Here is a 23,302-nt window from a genome sequence, read left to right on the forward strand (position 1 = left end):
GCACGACATCCCAGTGTACTTCAGACCCAGCAACACACTCAGACAGAAACTGGTTCACCCGAAAGACAAAACTCCAAAACACAGACTGAACAACGTGGTGTATGCTGTACAGTGCAGTGAGGAATGCCCAGACCTCTACATCGGAGAGACCAAACAGCCACTTCACAAGCGCATGGCACAACATAGAAGAGCCACCTCCACGGGACAAGACTCAGCAGTCCATCTGCATCTAAAGGACAAAGGTCACTCTTTCGAGGATGCCAATGTTCACATTTTGGACAGAGAGGACAGATGGTTTGAAAGAGGAGTGAAAGAAGCCATTTACGTCCACTGTGAGCGACCATCTTTGAACAGAGGCGGTGGTTTACGACACCAACTGTCTGCCATCTATAATCCAGTTTTGAGATCCCTCCCCAGACGCCTTAACGCCCACTCACATCCTGGGCCATCTGACCTCAGGAAATCACATGATAGGGTGGGGCCAGGTTTAACAATGAGCTCACCCGAAACTCTGGCTGATTAGGTCCCACACCCGCTTTCACACCTTGGCTCATGTGAGTAGGTAGACGATCATCAGGGGGTCCTTTCTCCCCCTTTGGGGGGAAACTCCCACTAGGTTTAAATCTGGGACTCCCCACCAATTGGACCCTTAGAACTGAAGAAGCTTCTAAGATGAGAGGTGAAACGTCTTCACGCAACTCAAAGAAGTCCAGACGCTTTTCTTTCCAAACTCCTTAGACTATGATGACCTGGATGACTGAGAACCTTCACAGACATTTACCTTCATGTTGTAAACAGAAACCAACCAGCAGCAGATGACGTGGCAAAAATCTTATTTTGATTAATTAACTCTATTTTAAGAAAAAACAAATAACCCAATTCTTTAGCAGCAACTTCTTAGATAATTCTTAATCTTTATTATTATTATTGATTACAAACACTACATTTGTAACTCTTGCTCATTTTTTGAACAAAAAATTATTAATGTTCCTCCACCTGAGATACATTCACAGTGTCACACTAGGAGCTTTAACATAAACCCAGAGAGCTGAAGTGTTTAGAGATGAACTACAAACTGATGAACATGTGACTCAGACTGAACTGACTCATCTCATGAACCAGTTCAGAGACCCTCCTGTTACACCTCAGTGAAACCTCAAAAGAAAATGATTCACATATGAAGTCTGCTGCCCTCCTTTGGTATAACAGGGTGTTACAACAGAGCTGGAGCGCAAACGTATTGACGCCAATCCTAATACTGTTAAATAAATACAAGTATAATAGGATTGATGCTGTGATTATATCCTCCAAGTTCAGCATGTAGCCCATCTGTTAAAGAAATATATATATTTTTTAATTTAAAAAACCCCAAAAATATGCACTATAGAAAATGTATGTTATTTATATCCTTTCAAATAACGGAAGTTAAACCAAAGCACTTTAGAGTCAGGACCTTTTATAGTCTAGGTCTGTAAAAAAAGTTTAAAAATACTTGAAAATCTAAAATATGTGTCAACTAATTATTATTAAATTCACAGTGATTTAGTGGTCAATACATGTTTTTTTTTTTTTTTATTTACAAATACATGATGATTCATCTCATAAATCACGACAGACTGATCTCACCAACATAAGTTGCCTTTACAGGTCAACATCATTAGTACTGGTATCAGGAATATTGAGTGTGGATTTATTTGGTATCAGACTGATACCAAAATTTGTAGTATTGCACAGCACTAAGCAGAACACCTGCTTTATACATGGCAATACTTTAATATTAGAACCTGGACCATATTTTGAATCAGTGTGTCTGGATCGTGTTTTATATGTGTGACCTATGTCTTTATGAGAGGACCTGGGGAGCTGTTGTGGGCTGGCGTTGATCTGGCAGCTACGGATTGATTTCCCATTAACGACTGGCTGTTTTAAAAACCTTTGTGCCAGCAGTTGTTCTCATGGCAACAACTGGCAGCAGCAGACCTGTACTTGGCCTCCAAACCGTCAGTAATCAATTTTGTGTGTCTTTTGAGAATATTTAGGTTTTGTATGTAGTGTTGAAAATACTCTTCAGTTTGGTTTTATTTCACACAGAGTTAGATTTCACTTCCTTGGAATAGCTTGTTCATTTATTATTTTGATCTTTTTCACCTCAGAGTTAATGGTTTCAGTTTTGGTGTTATTGGTAATAAACCTCACTTTTTGTTATATTGGCTTTAGGGGTAGGGACACCTTTTTTAACCCTAATGTTGTGCTCCTGCACCCCTGGACTGGGACTTAACATTTACCCTTCAGAGATCTATCAGTTGACCATTGAAGTAATTTGGGTTTAAGTGCCTTTCATTAAAACAATGGTTCTTGTAGTAGCTGGGTTAGTGTAGCAAAGCAGTGAAGGTGGAAAGGGGCTGTCCTTCAAATTCTGTTCTGTCTTCTGTTGCACTTTTTGGCGTCTATGACACCAGCACTCCTCACCACAGGTCTAGTCCCGGACTTCCCAAGAGCAGCCAGCTGTGGTGACAGAAACTTTTTTCATGGTTGTTCAGAGCCAGGGAAAGTATGGACAGGCACTCCTAACCCCAGCTCAGAAGGTTCATGTCGCTGCCTGCCGCAGAATCTATGTCTTTGCTAGCTTTGGCGATCAAGTCAATGGGTCCCTTTCCGCCTGAAGCTGGAGGACACCCATCTGGAAAATGGAAAGGAAAATGCTGACAATGTTCTATCACTCTTTGGTAAAGAGTGTTGTATTCTTTGCAGCTGTGGGTTGGGGACAACCGATGCCAACAGGATGAACAAACTGATTAAAAAGGCTGATTTTGTCCTGGGTGTTAGACTGGAGAACCTAGAGGAGGTGACTGAGAGGAGAATGCTAAAAAAGCTTCTTTGTATCATGGATAACCCCTCCCACCCCACGCACGCCTCCATGATGGACCATCGGAGCACACACAGCAAAAGACTCATCGCCCCAAAATGAAGAACTGACTGCCACAGGAAATCCTTTGTGCCGGTGGCAATAAAACTGTACAACTCTTCCTCACTCTGTAGGTGATTCTCCTGAGGATTAATAACAAAGCTATTCTGTTCCCATTCAGACCGTGCAATATCACCCATTTGAGCTGGTCTGCTCTTTTGCATAATTTTTAAAAAAAAAAAACATGGCATCATTAACCACAGCTCCTCATACACTGCCAAACAAGTCCAGTCTCTGTTACAACTTACAAAAACACAAACTACTGACCCATTAGTGCTACATTGTTCAGGGCTTGAACTCAACAAATTCCTGTTGCTCTACTCTCTGCTCTTCTTCGCTTTTTTTCTTTGCTTGTTAAACATAATTTAAAATGTCACAGTGCTGATTAACTGCTCTATAATATTAACCCCCAAAAATGATCTGTTGCATAACTGATGTAAAAAAGTTTGCTGGTGTGTGGCACTAATGACAATCAGCAAGGTCAGGAAGTTAAAGTAATATATTTCCCAGCATGCCTTTCATGTCTTTTCAGAAAAGGTGCTTATTTCTCAATCAGTAGAGTTGCAAAACACTCAGTAAATATTATTATTAGGAATCTGCTAAAATCTACTAGGAAGGTCTTTAATGTGTCCACAGTCACACCACCTCCTTCCCTTCCTCTTACCTCTCTCACCTGTCCTATCTGCCCATTGGATCTGGAAGCCAGAGTGACGAGTGAGTCTGTAAAGTTCATTTAGTCATGTCTCTGTGAAGCACATGTACACTGATGGTAGTCTCTGCACAGCAGACAGCACCATCAGGTGTACTGTCTTGTTTGAGACAGATCTAACATTTCCCATAATAACAGACGGTATCCATCACCAGTCTCTCTGTTAGAGAAGTCCTGAGTGACACTGTAGTTACTTTAATTGTATATTTAACTTATTATATTTTATGCAAGCAAATCCATAAAGTGGATTTCATCAGTCAGTGATGACTGAATAAGGAAACATTTCTCCTATAGATTATTTTATTTTTTATTTTTCCAGATGAACAGAAGTTTCTCTGATAATCTTATTAATGTAAAGATATTATTACAGTATCAATAACACTATTTATATATTTCACTGTATTTGATTTTTTAAGGGTGGAGAAAGTCTTTCCAGCAGTGATTCCCAAACTGTGGGTCGGGATCCCCCAGTGGGTCATGAAGGTCCTTCAGGTGGGCCACAGTAATAACAGATATTCAGGTTGAATTTACTCACAGGTGTGTTAAGTTACACATTTATATGAATGGATTTATATAAAAGTAATTTAAAACTGGTAATAAAAGGTGGTTAGTTTGTGATATCACTCAGTACTCTGACCTATATTTACTATTCTGTTATTGAAGTTTGTGTCTCAGGGGCAGGTGGGTCACACATTGACTTTAACACTTTGTGTATGTCTGGGTAGCTTTAACAATTTTATAGCCAACAGCTGTGATTTTTGTTTTTCTATAACATTTTCAAGGACATGCGTCACTTTCTCACATATTTTCGATTAGATTATAGATTTAGGTTTGGGTGGGATTTTCTGATTTTTGAGGGGGGGCACACAACTCTTGATTTTTGGGAATCACTGACTTAAAGTATTCTCTGTGTTAGTACTTGGATTTTAGCTGCACCTACATAATAATCTCGGTCTCTAAGTGATGCTGTTAGGATTTGCTGTATTATCCTTCATTTGAGTTGTCTGCTCAGCTGCACTTTTTGATGGAAATCTGATGTTTTCTTTTGCTGTTTACAACAAATCTCACACATAAGAAATCAAAGTTTTAAAAAAATATATTTTTAAAATGTAAAAAGTCTCCAAATTATTTATGATCATGTATTTGTTCATTTTTAACTTCTCTTTGAGTTCAAGCACCACACATCAGCAGACACACGACTACCGATGTGTTGAAATCCCCTGAAACACTGTTCCTGTTTTATTTCCAGTCACTTATTCCAAAGTGTTTACTGTTGAGCTGATGATCATAAACAGCTTCCTTTTTCTGTTTACCCACTTCAACACAGAGGAAGGAAGTGAATATTCACACACAAACACACACACGCACACACTAACAAGAATCTTTGAAATCACTTTACAAAAAGAGAGATGTTTACAAAACGACAGAAGCATTTAACAAAATAGCTCCATGTTCAGCTAAAACTTGTTTTACAGATGATGAATATACGTAAACTGTACACACTAGCAGGAAATCAACTCACACAGAGTCCATCTGTACCAATAATACTCACTAAACCAGTTTGACCAGGACGCAGATGAATGACCATACACACACACACACACACACCGTGCTGCTGATGATTGAATAATTGTGATCAGTAAATTATTGATCTAACTGTCAGATCATTCTGAGGTGACGACTTCATGAAGAACTTTCACTTCTGTCTGAGACTCTCTTCTCCACAAACTTAAAGCTGACTTTAAAGATTCCTCCAGATGTTTTCAGAGTAAACACCATCAGATCCATGTGTTATTGTTTTATTTTTTTCAGGAAATGTAGGCAAGAATAGATCTTTGCTGTAACTTGTTTTGAGCAGCCACATATCCCAAATAGTCATATGAGCCTTCAGGTTACTGAGAAAGCACTTTGCAACCACTACTTGTTTCTCTTCCTGTATTCACAGACGTCCACAGACAGACAGTGACAGCAGGAGTGGGTGGTGTAAAACTGATTAATTTAATTTTTTCCTGAACTTAAATGTGTTTATCAAGCTTAAAGATGTCTCCTGATATGATTGTGGATGTCTCCTGAGCCCATGACATTATCCTGAGAACAACTACCAGATGCAGACAAGACCAGAATCAAGTAGGTGGTTTTGATGACAGCCAGTGAGTTTAAGGGAAAAAAGTTTTTTTTTTTTGTTTGTTTTTTGTTTTTTACATTTTTAAATGAATTTCATCTATTGCTTTTGTTTCCTTCACCAATGAGGTTTTGTGTTTAGTAGCAGTAGCATGTCTGCCATTCTGTCTGTCAAAGTCTTAATAAAACTCAATTTGTTTGTATGGACATGTATCGGCTTGTAGGGAATATTATCTGGGATTCTGTTTATCATGTTACTTTGGATCTCTGACCTGTTCTTTAAGGTCTAATAAGGTCAAAGTTTACTTAAAATGAATTAAGACAGAGACCTTAATTTCCACATGAGATTTTTGAGTTGTGTGCATAGGATTAAATACAAATAGTGATTCTTCTATTTGTACCTAAAAATGTTATGCAGGTTATATTTTTACTTATTAGACCAGGTTGGTGTAAATTCACAGATGGTGCAATGAGAAAGTTGTCTCCACATCTACCTGTGTCAGTGAAACAACTCCACTTCCTGTTATGGTCACACCTTAGTTTGCATTTCTGAAATTTGTTAATCAAATATCTGAGCGTACAGTGGTTTCTCTGTGGCAAGGTCACAGATCTGGGTGTGTCTGTTTAAAACAGCAGTTTACTGGTCAGTCAGTCAGTTTGGTACAGAGGACCCTTGTTACAGATCATCTTTACAGTTTTAGTTGGAAATATTTACCTTTGTAAACTGTATCTCTCCCTTAGAGATGGGGTGAGGAGTTCAGCCATCCGGGAGAGGCTCAGAATAGAGATGCTGCTCCTCCACATCAAAAAGAGCCAGATGAGGTGGTCCGGGCATCTGACTAGGATGCCTCCTGGATGAGGTGTTCTTTGGATATCTCATGAGGCCCTGGGGCACACCCAAGGCGCGATGGAGAGATTAGGATTTTTTGTCTGGCCAGGGAACAACAGTAAGTGTTTAAATTGACGTCTTTCAGTCTTTTAGATAATCTGACAGGTTGGCTGAAGTCTGTGAGCTTCAGTGGATTAACAGATTGTTTATGTTAATCCATTTGAACCAGGATTAAAGCTTCGCTTTACTGGTTACATGAATGTCACGCTGAGTTAGTGTAAAGCATCAGATTTACTGTTGTCCGGTTTCATCTGTGAAAACACATCGTATTAAATGAATTCAATTTGTTTTATTATCTGAAGAACCAAAACCTGTCAGATTTCTCAAGCAATATGAAGAAGAAAATCCATCACAAAGAGGAAATGTACTCAATTACTCTTCTGTACATCTGTTTACAGTGTTACATTCATGATTTACATGATTCACACGTAAGAAATGCATACATAAAGTATAAGTTACACATATAGTATTTGGGCACTGGCTCAGAAAACAGGTGGATTAAAAATGATGAAACAGCAGCCACTGACACTGAAACAATTTCATTTCTAGTGTTAACTCACTGCCAGCCAGAACACAGGAAGTTAACATTTAGTTGTTCCGCTTGGTCACACTTCACTTCTCTTCTGCTGAGTTTCGTCATATTTTGCCTTTCATTTTTTTTCCTGTCACCTCACATGAGGAGAAAACATAAACAGCAAAAAAAAAAAAAGAAAAGAAAATATTTTCATTAAATGAAACTGGAGGTAAACAATCAGTTTTTTTTTCTTCTGAAAAAAATCTCACATGATTGTCGAAATAATTGATGCTTAATTTTCTGTCTATTCCTTAATCGTTTATCCCTTTGGGAGGAAACATATGAAATGTTTTTAAATTTAAAAAAATAAGTAAAGCTTCTAAAATAAAGTCACTTTCTTGTAAACTAACATGACAACAAATCATAATGAAATACAAATCTAACTACATTAAATCTGAACTTTGTCTGTTTGGATCTACAGTATTAGACAGTCTAAGCTAACCGGAGCTTTGTTAGCTCTAAAAACAAGCATTGAAATCATTTCACAACCAGACAGATGAACCAATAAATTAAAACAAAAAGCTTCACATTCAAGTAATACTTATTTTTAAAGTTTATCAAACTGTAAGCAAAAGCAGGAAATCTTACTCACACAGTTTTCTCACTGCTGAAGCAGTTTAATCAGGATAATAACAGCAACACACACACACACACACACACACACACACACACACAAAGAAAAAAAACAACTAATTTCCACTAAGACAGAGCTGCTGAGGATTCAATGACTAATATTAACATTAAGTTACTAATTTAAATTTTAATATTATTTTGAAGTTAGGACCAATAACCACATTTTCTCACTTGATGAAGTTTAGTTCTTTAAAACAAAGAATCGTGATTTAAGAGCTTTCCATGTTCCCCAAAAGTTGATTCTGTTCATCTGGACGTTTTCAATGGGAGAAACGTTTCGTCACTCATCCAAGTGACTTCTTCAGTCTCAGTCACCTGAGACTGAATCACAGCCATTGCAGGCATTCCCCAAGTCTCTGTGAATGGTACTCAATGCCATCGATCAGTGGGCATTGGTCAATGGTCATGAGAATTTGCAGAATTATGATTAAGGAACTGACCTCCCAGCCCATTGTTCCTTCAGTGGGCTGGTTTCAGTCATTATGCAAATGAACTGTTTATAAGATTGGGGAAACCTGCAGTCAGCTGAGACTGAAGAAGTCACTCTTTTGTTCAACATTTAAAGACACATTAAAGCTTTGTTTCCAAAAGGATCAATAACCCTGAAGATTACTTCTGTTGTGTAAGATCTCCACCAAAGAACAACTGTAAGTCAAAACAACACTGCAACATTGGCAAAAACAATGTTGCCAATCTAAAGGAGCTACATAACCATAACATGTACAGTGAACACACTTTTCTTAAAATCACATGACACATGGTTTTCTAGAGACAAGAGGAAGATTGCATTTAGCCATTCTCAACATCCAACACAGCCCCCCAAAGACAACCTGCCTGGTCATCCTCCCATAACTCTTCTCAGATATTATGGAGGTATTCGAGTCTTGGTTCACTGCACAAATCTTGCTCATGGAGAGGCCCAAATATCAAGTCAATTGGGCTTTGAAAGTCATGTTCAAACCTTCCAAACAGTTCACTCAAGCATATGTCTGTGAAGGTTCTCAGTTATCGAGGTCCTCGTAGTCTAAGGAGCTTGGAAAGAAAAGCGTCTGGACTTATTTAAGTTGCTTGAAGACCTTTCTCCTCTCATCTTAGAAGCTTCTTCAGTTCTAAGGTCAAATGGGGGAGAGTCCCAGATTTAAGCTTCCCCCCCCAAAGAGAGACAAAGGACCCCCTGATGATCCTCTACCTAATCACATGAGCCAAGGTGTGAAAGCGGGTGTGGGACCTAATCAGCCAGGGTTTCGGGTGAGCTCATTGTGAAACCTGGCCCCACCCTATCATGTGATTTCCTGAGGTCAGATGGCCCAGGATGTGAGTGGGCGTTAAGGCGTCTGGGGAGGGATCTCAAAACTGGATTACAGATGGCAGACAGTTGGTGTCGTAAACCACCGCCTCTGTTCAAAGATGGTCGCTCACAGTGGACGTAAATGGCTTCTTTCACTCCTCTTTTAAACCATCTGTCCTCTCTGTCCAAAATGTGAACATTGGCATCCTCGAAAGAGTGACCTTTGTCCTTTAGATGCAGATGGACTGCTGAGTCTTGTCCCGTGAAGGTGGCTCTTTTGTGTCGTGCTATGTGTTTGTGAAGTGGCTGTTTGGTCTCTCCAATGTAGAGAACATGTATTTTTCTCTCTCTCTTGCCACTAACACGCCCAAAACTTTGCCACATGTTGCCATTTTTTATTGTTTCATCTGGTGCATCTTCCCATCAGTAGTAAAGGGGATTTACTTTTTTTCTTTCCCTTTGAAAATGATTTTTTTTTACTGTTTCTTCAATGGCATTGAAGTCCTTGAAAAACCATGGGAAAAAAAAATGCCAGGCCAGGAAAGAGGCACGGCTTTGCAACGTGTGCGAAATGGGACAGTTCTTCACTGTGCTCACCTTTGCAGGATCAGTGGAAAACCCTGCAATGCTGACAGCATCACCAAAAAAGGATGTATCCTTTTGGAGGGCAGAGACAGATGTGGCGTGCATCCCCAGTGTCGATGTCATTTTATACCATTAGGGTTCTTTTACTTGCCAGAGATAATGACACTTCAGGCTTTCTTACAGTGGATGAAACTGCAAAACATCTTTTGTGGTGAGAATTTCCACAGCTTTAGTGCCCAGATAGGGGCAGTTCTGGTCATGTCCATCGTAGCTTTCCTTTTTGCCAGCGGATCTGGATCGATGATGCAGTAGTCTTGTTTATTGGCTAGACAAAACTTGTATTCAACATTGCAGAAGATATGTTTTTCCTAGCATTCTGCCACATTAACTAGTGACTGTGGTAATATGGACCTCTGCAGGCTTCTGACTCTGTGGTCTTGGGTCATTAGTACCAGGAAGAGTTCTAGAAGAGTGTGGAAACCAAGGAGAGTGTGAAACCCGTGGAGCCTCTGAAGACTCCTCATATGGTGTAATTGATATCACAGTCCAGATACATCTGTCTTACTCAGATGTGACTTAGTGTGGGAGGAATGGTTTTGGGAAGAGGCAGTTCCTCCATTGTGCTACCCCACCCCATTTTTATGATGGCTGTGGTGCTGGACAGTAGCTGCCGAACAACTGTTCAGTTGGGCAGACATCTGCACTTGAAAAATGTAAGTCTCTTGTGGCATAATGTGGCAGTTTCATGACACCTTATCAGGAAGCTTCTGATGGAGGTATTAGGGACAAGTTTTACTGTCCCTCATTGTTGCGTTTTACGGGGATGTGCTAAAGCACATCCTGAAGCTGCTGTCGCCAGGGGTGAGCTGGTTGCCTGTGACCTCGGAGAATGGTGCTTTCTCAGCTAGTTCTCTCCATCTCCCACAACTAGGCAGGGGTGTGAGGGTCTGTCAGGTAGGTCAGAAGAATCTCCCCCTGGACTACCTGTTAGTGGAGGTAGGTCCATCCTCTTGTTTATTTAAGTGCCATTAATGGCTTGTCGATGGGTGATAAGTTCCTCCATTTTTCTCATGTCTTATTCTTTTAAAATCGTTACCAACTCCTTATCCCACTCATGACACCAATGTAGCGAGCTGAGGAATCACACGGTATAGAATCCACAATGAAACACTGGAGCTTCAGTTAGTACTCGATTCCTCCACAACAAAATTGTAAGTCAAAAAAACACAACAACATTGGTAGGAAAAAAACAAAAGAGCTGCATAATCATAACAAATGCAATAAACACAATGTCCTTAAACTCAAGAAAAACTGAATTAAATTTGAATTTAAACTTAAAATGTTACTTTAATTAAAATGTGGCTAATCCAACAACAAAATCAAGAAGTCCAGAAACCCTGAGCAGCATATATCGAGAAACTATGAGGGCTGGCCAGTTGGTTAGCAGCAGAAACAGCTTGATCGGCATTGGTGGTGGTGACAGGGTAGATCAGGAGGCTTAGTCAGAGGCCAGCAATGGTGAAAAAGACTTTGATGGCATGGCCAGAGGCCGTGGCATCAGTGGCCGTGACAATGGATGGCATCGGCGGAGTTGAAAGAACACCTCAGTTGGCTCAGCTGGGCGCTGATATCACAGATCTAAACCTTCCATCTATTTTGTTCTGCTTATCTGCACTTTAGGAGGCTTACTCCAGGCAAACAAGGAGGCCAAGGCTATAGTTCTCCAGAATAGCTGTGGTTTTATGGAGGCAAAAGTTAAATGCTGACTCCTAGATAGTGCAATGTCTATATTATAGTGAAAATCTTTTGTCCTGCTGCTGTAAGGTCAACAAGAATGAGGATGGTGATGAGTCCAGAGTCAGCTGCAAGCAGAAGATCATTCGTGATTTTTGCTGAAGCTGTTCCTGTACTGTGTAATTAATGGAAGCCAGACTGAAACTGTTCATACAAATTACTTCCGGTGAGATGTCTATGAACCTGTGCAGCCACATCTTTTTGATAATTTTGGCAAGGAAAGGCAAATTTGCGATATGCCTGAAGTTATTTAAATTGGTAGGGTCTGAACCATTCTTTTCAATACTGAGTTATCATTACAGTTTTAAGAGATGTTCAGTGTAGAACCAGAGATAAGAGAGGAGTGTATGATATTCGTGATCAACAAGCCAAGAGAGGGGAGTGAAAGTTTAACAGGATTAGTGGGCAGTGGATCAAGTTTACATGATTATGACTTACTAATATTAGAAGATCAAATTATTGTAGGAAATTCAAAACTACATAGAAAAGATGACAGTTGAATAGGAGAAAAATGCAGGTAGAACAATTGACCATATTACAAGAAGAGGGCAATTGTTGAGGAAGATCCACAATTTTGGTATAAAAGAAGTCCATAAATTTGTTACAGACTGTAGTAAAGTGTGTGCGTATGGCAAATGTATCTGGAGGTTGACAATAATGTGTAATGTAGAAAACAAAGTACGAGTGTTTCCTTGAGCGGACTGAATAATAGAAGTGTATTAAGAATATTTAGCATGATAACTAGCTTCTTCATAATGTTGTATATGACTGAGATACACTTCCTTATGAATAGTAAGTCTGGTTTTCCTGAAGAGACATTCCAGGTGAAGTACAACAAAGTTCAGATGAATGGGGCGATCGTGGCTCAAGAGTTGAGAGTTCGCCTTGTAATCGGAAGGTTGCAGGTTCGAGCCCCGGCTCGGACAGTCTCGGTCGTTGTGTCCTTGGGCAAGACACTTCACCCGTTGCCTACTGGTGATAGTCAGAGGGCCCGGTGGCGCCAGTGTCCGGCAGCCTCGCCTCTGTCTGTCTGCCCCAGGGTGGCTGTGGCTACAACGTAGCTTGCCATCACCAGTGTGTGAATGTGTGTACGAATGGGTGGATGACTGGATATGTAAAGTGCTTTGGGGTCCTTGGGGACTAGAAAAGCGCTATAGAAATATAGGCCATTTACCATTTACAGGCCATGAATACCATGTAGCAGAGCGAGAGAAAGAAACAGTTCGAGAATTCTGGGAAGCCAAGGAGTTGATAAGTCCATTATTATAGTGAGATACCAAGTCGTCTATGGAAACTGAGGCATCAGCGGTTTATAAATTATTAATGCCAAGAGAAAGAGCTGGCAGATCAGTGCCCCTAATATTTTTTAAAGTAATTAAGCAGTTTTGTTTATTTTTGTACATTGGAAGACTAAAACTGATCTGAAAAAGACATATCCGATACAGTACAGTTCTTTGGGGTGACACCAGTACAGCAGACAAGATCCAAAATATGTCCTTTAGAGTGTGTGGGAATGTCCATGTATTGGTGTAAGCCAAAATTGTCCAGACAGGATATGAAATCTCTTGTGGATGGATTTGATGTGCTGTCTACGTGGATATTAAAATTTTCCAGCAGTAGTCCATTTGGACATAAGAGTAGAAATTCAGCAAGAAAGTTAGACAAATCAGTAAAAAAGTCAGTGTTGGGTTTACAGCAACTAAAATTGTGGGAATTGGTTCGTCAATTTGTATCATTGTGGATTCAAATGAGGAATTGCCAGGAGCAGAAAGAGAAGATGCCTTATACGTGCTGTTGTGTAGGATGACAAGGCCACCCCCATGTCTTTAGCATGGAGCTGATGATTGATGGATGAGAGAGGTTACGGAGATCATTCAAGAAACACAGACCTGGTTTAGCTTTCACCTCTTTTCTTATGACTCACTTTATGACGTCACTCTAATGCGACTACCATCGATACACTGAATCGCAAGTGTGTAGTTTCAACGAGCAGTGGCGACAGGACAAATATTCTTAGCTTTGCTTAAACTTTATATTTAATCTTTTATATTTACGTCTGAAAGTCATAGTCTTTTATTCACCGAAAAAACAATCAGTTTAGGATATTTAGAACAAACTTGGTGTTGGATCAGTAGATCTTGAGAACACGGAAATGTGTGCTGTAACTGCGTCACTCCGCTCAACTTTGCTGTTTGTTGGTGTCTTCATGTTTGCATCCGCAGGTGAGGTTGATAAACAAAATGTTGTTTCCCCCTGAGATCAACAATGAAAAATGTATAAGTGTGGTTTACATTTTACCGATACTTCCCAAATAATTAGTTTCATGTCAGTTCCATTTGTTTGAGTCCGTGAACGCATCATGAGGCTGGGTGGAGTCTTCACTTGTTTTATCGTAGAGTTAGCATCTTTGCTATCTGTACCACTGTGGGGACTGTCCATCTGCCTAAAGTGAGCTCTGTTGTTGAAATAGTTGCAGTGCACACATTATGTGCTTTAATCGGTCTGTGGGGTCTGTTGCTCGTGTTATTGGTGGTCTGTCAGCCAGCCGGGGAGCAGAGCGAAGTGCTAACACACAAAAAGCTCCCGAGTGTTAAAAATAAAGACAAGTGTCACTACAGTCACAGTCTGTGCTTTCCGTGCTTTATTTTTGATCTTTGACGTATTTTAGCTTCTCTTGTTCTTGGTGAACTCCAGTATCACTTCCTGCAATTTTTCGGCCCACTTGCCAAAGAGTGAACATTCAGAAATGGTTACGTCATCAGCTTCCGGCAATGTACAGTCAGGATCTTGTAGAACTGATCCTGAGTACATCTGGGCCGGGTGACCCCCCCTCAACAAAAAGTGTACACAGACTAATTTGTGGGACCATAAAACCAGCTTAATGTGTGTGAAGACGCTGCAGTATAGAACTGACCTTAGTCCTCTGTCAAAAATCTGCAGGAGTTTTGCTGACATCTTACGTCACTGCTTGAAATGCAGAATTGAATTTAAGATAATCAAGGGCGATCTTTTTGAGGCCCAAGTAAGCCGTCCAGACCCTTTTTGAATATAGGAAAGGCTCTTTCTTTCCCAGAGCTGAAAAGAGTCAATTTGCGTTTAGAAATGCCAAACAATGAAGCAATTCTCATCTTCATCATACTGTTTAGATAAGATATGACATGAGAGGAAAAGGAGTTGCACAGAAGGGTGCTGTACAGGAGTACTGTACATGTGATGGTGCAGGATAATAAAAAAAGGTGGAAATGACAGTGAAGCAGGTTGCCAGTAGCTCAGGAGTGTACCATGCTGTTGCTGTGGTGGGGCAGACACAGTCTGTAATGGTGTAGTAAGATAAGATGACCTTTATTAGTCCCACAGGTGGGAAATTTGTTTCTTGGGAGGCCCAAGAGACAAAAATGGTATAGAGATGCTGGCATTACACTGGGATTATAAAGACAGTGAAATGAGTAGCTGAGTTTGAAGTCCTCAGATATCTGGGCATGTGTTGCGCCCTGCTGGGATGGAGATTCGGTGCTGGCTGCCCATCATATAACTCTCTCAGTGTAGCCAAAGTGGGTGGTGTAGTTTCGGTATGCACTGGCTTAAAGTACAACTTCTGAAACATATGTTGGAACGCTGGTCTTTACAAGTCTTCTGTAAGAAAGAGTGTAGAAATTCTGTAATTGTCTTTAACGTGTCTGTGGGACTTTAACAAACATTGGGTGCACCTGATTGATTGCCAGTCTTAATTCAAATTCAGTGCAGCCAGGACTGAACATGTTGGGCTATAGTGTGTGAGTGTGCTTTTCTAGATAACAGGAATGTGCAATCCTACAATTATAAAAAATTATATAAATAAGTATAGCGCCACCTTCTGGTGTGTTAGTATATGCTGCGCACCAATATTTCATAATGTCCACAGTGTTGCCAACTTAGCGACTTTGTCGCTATATTTAGCGAGTTTTCAGACCCCCTTAGCGACTTTTTTTCTAAAAAGCGACTAGCGACAAATCTGGCGACTTTTTCTGGTGTTATTGGAGATTTATTTATGACGACTTTTTGACGTGAAAGTGGGTATCGCTTTTACTCTCAACAAGCAGCGGGTGCTGCCGTGGGCACCTCGCCCGTACCAAAGCGCTCACAGGCGGAGGATAGTCCTCCCCCAGCTGCTATCAGGGCAGACGATGTTCACACCTATGCGTCCGAACTGCAAATGAATCGCGCATGAGCGAAGCCGCCGCTCCCGCACCGACTGTAACGCAGTCAGTTCTTCTTTTACTGCTGTTTTGTGGATCACGAGGTTTAAAACTACTTATAAACACACACACACAAAGTAACTCCACCAGAGTGCCTATTTCGGGCCTTTTTTGTCGGTCCAAGCCCGGATAAAGGAGCAGGGTTGGAATTCTGACTTTAAAATAAACAATAATTGCTAAAATAAATTTAATTTGTAGTTCTAAATAAATTCTAAATGCATTTAGGACGTTTTTTACTCACTTTATGTCTCTAACACAATGTTATTTCTCTCTCCAACAACATAGGTTACAATTATATTAGCATGACCAATTATGCAAATTAGGCGATGATGTCATTTAGCGACTTCTGGCGACTTTTAGGACAGCCAATAGCGATTTTCCTTACTGAGGAGTTGGCAACACTGAATGTCCACAAGAGGTCGCTGTAAGCCATAAATTGGGGCGCCCCCCATGTGCGGCAGCCTGTTACAGCAGCTCTGCTCATTCTGAGTTTCTTTCCTTCTTATCTTTTTTCTTCTAGTAATTTTTATAACTAACGTATTAGTAATTAGACTCTGCAACCATGTTCTACCGTTTTGTGCTAGTTCTGGTTGTTTTTCTTAGTTTTTTTCTATTTTTTTCACCCGTGTCTGGGGACCCAGAGCAGGGATCCTTTGTTTACAGTAGGGATCAGCTGTTAGCGCTGCATCCCGCGGACAGACTCGACATTCCCAGTGAACTGAGGAAGAAAAGACGGGGGTGTCGTGCTGGGAAGGAGCGCCGTCGCCCGAGAAGGAGACGTTATCGACCATCTCTTCCTTCTGTAATTATTGGAAATGTACGATCTTTGCCCAATAAGATGGATGAGCTAACGTCGCTAACCTGGTCACAGAGGGAGTACCGGCAATGTAGCATCATGATGCTAACGGAGTCGTGGCTAACACCGCTAACTCCGGACACGAGCGTGACACTACCGGGATTCCAGATGCTGCGAGCGGACAGGACGAGAGAGCGGTAAGAGGAAAGGAGGGGACTGGCAGTGTTTGTGAATGACAGATGGTGTAACCCTGGGCACATCACTGTAAAAGAACAACTCTGCAGCAGAGACATTGAGCTGTTAGCCGTTAGCATGCGTCCATACTACCTGCCCGGGAATTTCGCATGTTATCGCGATAACAGCGTATGTCCCCCCCCTCGCCAACGCGGATGCAGCCTGTGACTCTCTCCACTCTGTGGTCAGCAGACTGCAAACACAATCTCCGAGAGCCCTTCTCATAATATCAGGGGACTTCAATCATGCCTCACTGGACTCCACACTGCCCACCTTCACCCAGTATGTGACCTGCCCAACCAGAGACAATAAAACACTGGACTTACTGTATGCCAATGCTGAAGAGGCATACAGTTCATCACCTCTCCCTCCCTAGGCAGATCTGATCACAACCTGGTGCACCTTGTCCCTGTGTATGAGCCCTTAGTGCGCAGGGAGCCACCAGCCACCCGCACAGTGCAGAGATGGTCGGAGGAGAGCGAGGAGGCTCTTAAGGATTGTTTTGAGTCGACTGTGTGGGAGGTGATCTGTGACGACCACGGAGAGGACATCGACAGCCTTACTACATGCATTACTGACTATATTAATTTCTGTGTGGATAACACCGCACCTACCAGGACTGTACGGTGTTTCTCCAACAACAAACCCTGGATTACTTCAGAAATTAAAGCTGTTCTCAAGCAGAAGAGGAGGGCCTTCAAATCCAGAGACAAAGAGGAGTTGAAAAGGGTGCAGAGAGAGCTGAGGGGACTGATAAGGAATGGGAAGGACAGCTACAGGCAGAAGATGGAGAACCAGCTTCAGCAAAACAATGTTGGTGAAGTCTGGAGAGGCCTCAGAACCATCTCAGGCCACAAACATCAGAACTCTCTGCCTGGGAAGGATGTGAGGTGGGCAAATGAACTGAATCATTTCTTCAACAGATTTGATTCAGCCATGAGGCAGTCTCCAACATCGGCTGCAGACTCACCCACCCCACTGCTGCTGTTCCACCTCTGACACCTCAGACACTTCACACCTCCTCTATTCACCCTGCTCACTCCTCCCCACCCCAACAACAGCATCCAATACACACTCATCACAAGGCTCCAGCCTGTCTCTCTCAACCACCCAGGTTCGGAGGGAACTGAGGAGGATTAAAGCCAAGAAGGCAGCGGGTCCAGATGGCATCAGCTCGAGGGTCGCCAGGTCCCGCGCGGACCAACTGTGTGGTGTGATGGAGCACCTCTTCAACCTGAGCCTGAGGCTGGGAAGAGTCCCACAGCTCTGGAAAACTTCCTGTGTTGTTCCAGTGCCAAAGACTTCACGCCCCAAGGACCTCAACAGCTACAGGCCGGTGGCTCTGACATCCCACCTGATGAAGACCCTGGAGCGGCTGGTCCTGGCTCAGCCCGGCGCCTTGTGAGCTCATCACTGGACCCACTTCAGTTTGCCTACCAGCCTGGCATTGGAGCGGATGATGCCATCATTCACCTCCTACATCGTTCCCTCGCTCACCTGGAGACCGCTGGGAGCACTGTGAGAATCATGTTCTTTGATTTCTCCAGTGCCTTCAACACTATTCTTCCCTCGGTTCTGAAGGACAAGCTGGAGAACTCTGGAGTGGACCATCACCTCACTACCTGGATTTTGGACTACCTCACCGACCGACCACAGTATGTGAGGACTCAGGGCTGTGTGTCGGACAGGGTCGTCTGCACGGGGGCCCCACAGGGAACGGTTCTGGCTCCGTTCCTCTTCACCATCTACACTGCAGACTTCTCCCACAACTCCACCCAGTGCTTCCTGCAGAAGTTCTCTGATGACTCTGCAATAGTCGGCCTCATCACTGATGGGGACGACAAGGAGTACAGAGGACTGACTCAAGACTTTGTGGACTGGTGCCAGCTGAACTACCTCCAGATCAACGCCAGTAAAACCAAGGAGCTGGTGGTAGACTTCCGCAGGCACAAACATCCTCCACTGCAACCACTGAACATCCAAGGTATGGACATCGAGGCTGTGGACAGCTACAGGTACCTTGGTGTTCATCTGAACAACAAACTGGACTGGACTCATAACTCAGACGCCCTCTACAGGAAAGGGCAGAGCAGGCTGTACCTGCTTGGAGACTCAGGTCGTTTGGAGTGGAGGCCCACTCCTGAAGACCTTCTATGACTCTGTGGTGGCCTCAGCCATCTTTTATGGTGTGGTCTGCTGGGGGCAGCATCTCTGCTGGGGACAGGAAGAGACTGAACAGGCTGATCCGAAGGGCCAGCTCTGTTCTAGGATGCCCTCTGGACCCAGTGGAGGTGGTGAGTGACAGGAGAATGGCGGCTAAGCTGTCATCCCTGTTGGACAACATCTCCCACCCCATGCATGAGACTATGACAGCACTGAGCAGCTCCTTCAGTGGGAGACTGCGGCACCCACGGTGTGGGACGGAGAGATTTCGCAGGTCTTTCCTCCCCACTGCTGTCAGACTCTACAATAAAGACTTTTGCAGCTGATCAAACACACAAACCCACACATGTGCAATAAGACTGCTATACGTGCAATTCTTCTTCTGACGAAGTTGTTTCTGTATTTTCCTACTCAGTTGTATATAGTATTTGTATTTCTATTTTATTCTATTGTATATATTATTCTATTCTATTTTATTCTATTGTATATAGTATTTTATTTTATTTTATTGTATTTTATTGCATTCCAGTGTTTTCTAATTTCTGCTACATAACTTTGCACTTTTGCTGTAACAAAACAAATTTCCCACCTGTGGGACTAATAAAGGTCATCTTATCTTATTGGTATTAATTAAATGTGGCTTAAAAGTTTGTTAATAATAAGATACAAATATGACAAACCTCCCAACAGCTATAGAGTTGGACAGGACTGTAGAAGTTCTTTAACTCATCAGCAGGATTGCTACCTTCCTCTCCTTTGCACTAAAGGAGCAGGATGAGCACTGCCAGAGCCACAAAATGACCTCCAGCAGGTCACTGGTGTGAATGTCTCTGACCAAATAATCACAACAAGGCTCATGAGGGGGACCTGAGGGGCCCTGCTTCCTGTGGCGAGAGTATGCAGGCAGATCCTAAAGGATGAAGAATTTTATATCATTGACTGTCCCAGATCACATGGTAGATCCAGGACGCTAAATCCAGGCTAAATCTAGGATATTATGTTTCACTCCATCTAAATGTCCAGGAGCTCAATGATGTTGTAAATGAACTGATGATTCTTATATGTCACTTTTCTATTCCACCTGAGCTCAGTGCACATTCACATTTGGCATGCAGACTGGAGCAGCCATGGATCAAACCACCGTACCTTAAATTGGATGACCTGCTGTAGCTGCTGAGCTTCATACAGCCACGGATGGATATCCACCTGTACACCATTGGGTCTCTCATGTCTGCTGGTTGCAGCCCATGTGCTTGTAGCATTGTATTGCACGTGTGAGCCATGCAAACTACTGAGTACCATTTTTGAGTTTCTGCAATGAAACTTTTGGGGTGTTTTTTAACTCAGCCCTCTGTATGTTGATACCTTTCCATCATTTTATTTGTGACACATCACCCAGTGCATAATAATATAGATGTCATCATTGTTTCTTTCCCCATTGAGATCTGGTGTGTTTTCAAAGTGTTCCTTCAATTTTCTGAGTAGTATATTTACAAAAGAGTTGCTCTCATTCATAATAAGCTCCTGGCTTATTGTAGGAAGTGGTGCAAACAGCAGGGCTCTAACCCTCTGAGGTCTCTACTGAAGGTGATGAGTAATTCTAACCCTGTGCTACTGAAATATGAGATTTATGGCTTTTGAAAAATGCTCCAAACTATAAGGACAGAAAAAAACACAGTTCCGTGTCAGCAGGAATATTTTAAAGTTAGATCTGCTCACAGGTGGGTGTGCAGCTTCACTATATGCATTTAATGATAGCCAGAACAAACAGCTTATTTGTCCTCCTCTTGGATTATACTTACTGTAACTCCAGCTCTGAACTTCCACAATCTCCACCTTATCCTCTCAGTGTTTACAGCTCTCATTGTGTTCAGTATTGGTGCACACAGCGCTCTCAGTTCATCTGATGTTTAAATAATACAGCTCTCCATTAGCCGAAAACTAAAAACACACACAGAAAAACCACCCTGAGCAAAATATCTGAACAAAGTCATTAGTGTTTAAGATGAATTGAATAAGTAAAATAAAGAAACAACCAAAAACAGAAGTGATCAGTTGTACTTTGACCTTTAACCTCTCTGCTCTGTGTTGTTTCCTCTTTCAGACCAGAATGACATAACAGCTAAAGCTGGACAGAACGTCACTCTGCCATGTCAAGCTCCAAACAACAACATCATCTTAGGTGTAGAGTGGAGCAGAGCTGACCTGGGAGATGAATATCTTCTTTTTTATCGGGATGGGCGATTTGATCTAGAAAACCAGCATCCATCTTTTAAGAACCGGGTGGATCTGCAAGACAAACAGATGAAGGATGGAGACGTGTCTTTGATTCTGAACAATGTGACGACTAATGACACTGGAACATACGAGTGTCGTGTCAAGACAGGAACACAACGTAGAAAGAGAGCAATTTTAAATGGTGACCCCATCAGCATCATCACACTGAATGTTGATCCTCCAGGTGAGTGAGTAGAGTTGAGTGTGTGTGTGATCAGAGGTGAAGCTGCTTCCTGGTTGTTGATGTTTGTTTCTAAAGATGTTGTTGATGAGACTTTGTAGAAAGCAGCTGGTCTGAGTGATGTGATCAGAGTGCAGTAGATAATGTCTGACAGCAGTTTGAAGAGGAAATGGATTCTGTTCTGTTCTTCACTCATCACCTACCTGACAGCTGACACCTCACACCTGTTTCTCACCTGCAGGTCAGACAGCAGAACTCACAGTTGCACCTGTTGGACTCATCGCTGGTCTGAGTGTTCCTGCTGTGCTTCTTGTTGCTGCTGTTGTTGGTTTTGTGTGCTACAGAAAACATAAACAACAGCAGAGTCAGGATTCATACCAGCCTCCTGTTGAACTGTAGCATGTTTGAAGATGTAAGAGATGCCTGTATCACTAAGGCACAAAGCAGAGGTCTGACTTCAGAAACTAAAACAATCACATCCATGTAGAAAACCAGAAGAGTTCCTTCATTCCAAAGAGATTTCACAGCAGAGACAATGTTAAAGAAAAAGCTAACTGTTCCTCAAGTAAGAAAAAATAACAGATAATCAAAAAGAAGAAAAAACGTGGAGAACAAGTTGCAGTAAATGTATCATCTGAAAATGGGAAACTGCAATTATTTAAATTGCAGGTTATTTTAACCATAATATGACAATCCAATTTAAGAAAAAAAAATCTCCAGCATCTGTGGAAGAGTCCTAAGAAATTAGACCGAAAGCGATCCAAGAAGGATCAAAGAGATTTTAACAACAGGCTGCTTGCAGTAGTAAACAAGTTTACAGTAGATGCTGCATAATGTTGAAAGAATTACTAAAGCTGACACTGTTACTGTTAGCATTGTTAACAACATACATTGTCATGTATATATTTCCAACACTAAGTATTCTTGGCTTCTGATGTATTGGACAATTGTAAATTATTATAATTAGTAGTCATGTTCAGTTTTGATGATGTGTGTTAAATGTTTCAAACACACACACAGTTCTTCATCATTTGATTGTATGTTTGGTCTGAGGCAGCTAAATTAGTTTGTAGAGAAAAATGAATGTCAGATTTGTGTTTGTGAGCTTAGCCCTGCATATTTACATTTCTGTGGAACACACAAATTACTTTTTCATAGTTTGGTTTTCATCAGTATCCATGAGCTCAGTGCCCAGAATGTTACACAATCAGAACCAGTGAGTGTGTTTGTTTCATCTTTAGGTTCAGTTATCTGTGAGATCAAACTCATTCTGAGAGGTTTGAACCACACAGACTGATCCTCATGTGGAGATCACAGACAGTAACAGTAATTTTGACAGTGTCATGAAACCAAAGCTATGAATGGTTTATGTATTAGATGTTTCCTCTGATCTGTGAAGCTTTATTAAACTTTTCATTTCATGAACGACTCTTTTGGTTGTTTGTTTTCTGGTTGTTATTTCAGTTTAAATATTTCAAGAAGTTGTTACATTTGTAATGTTTTATTTTACTCGTTTTGAATCCGTTTTTGCTAATAAAATAAAAAATAAACTAGGACTCTATTGTTGTGTTGATTCAGTCTGTTCATGTGTTTTTTGTGGCTGTAACTGTTCTCTTTTATTTCTGGAGCAGCTGATGCAGATTTCTGTCTCAGCTAGATTCCAATAATACATAATAAAATAATCTACACCCTCTTTAAGTCATATGTGTCAAACTCAAGGCCCACGGGCCACATCTGGCCCGACGTACATTTATATCGTACGTACGTTCTTTGGTGACTTTGAAGCACAAAAAGTACATTTCAAGCTGCTTTGCAACCCATTTACAGTTGACGTGGAAACTGCACCAGTGCAGATTCA

At 41.7% G+C, this 23,302-nt stretch overlaps 1 protein-coding gene across 2 annotated transcripts; it reads left to right on the forward strand.

Moving 5' to 3' along the window:
• Positions 1 to 5,653: 5,653 nt before the first annotated feature.
• LOC120437529 (coxsackievirus and adenovirus receptor homolog) lies at positions 5,654 to 22,964 on the forward strand. Of its 2 annotated transcripts, XM_039608102.1 has the most exons (4): positions 5,654 to 5,801; positions 6,537 to 6,742; positions 21,091 to 21,447; positions 21,686 to 22,964. In XM_039608102.1, the coding sequence occupies exons 2-4, from the start codon at positions 6,703 to 6,705 to the stop codon at positions 21,841 to 21,843; spliced, it is 555 nt and encodes a 184-aa protein (XP_039464036.1). In that variant the 5' UTR covers positions 5,654 to 5,801; positions 6,537 to 6,702; the 3' UTR covers positions 21,844 to 22,964. The 2 variants fall into 2 exon arrangements, with proteins under 2 accessions (XP_039464036.1, XP_039464037.1); XM_039608103.1 differs by lacking the exon at positions 5,654 to 5,801 and having other exon boundaries at positions 6,479 to 6,742.
• The last annotated feature ends 338 nt before the right edge of the window (positions 22,965 to 23,302 follow it).

Source organism: Oreochromis aureus, linkage group 3, assembly GCF_013358895.1.
Source record: "Oreochromis aureus strain Israel breed Guangdong linkage group 3, ZZ_aureus, whole genome shotgun sequence".
NCBI classification, from domain to species: Eukaryota; Metazoa; Chordata; class Actinopteri; order Cichliformes; family Cichlidae; genus Oreochromis; species Oreochromis aureus.

Bases quoted from the DNA above. Each gene is read 5' to 3' on its own strand.
- LOC120437529 (XM_039608102.1), top strand. From the start codon at position 6,703: ATGGAGAGATTAGGATTTTTTGTCTGGCCAGGGAACAACA. The intron at 6,743-21,090 runs GTAAGTGTTTAA...TTCCTCTTTCAG, and splicing joins TGTCTGGCCAGGGAACAACA to ACCAGAATGACATAACAGCT. The intron at 21,448-21,685 runs GTGAGTGAGTAG...TCTCACCTGCAG, and splicing joins ACTGAATGTTGATCCTCCAG to GTCAGACAGCAGAACTCACA.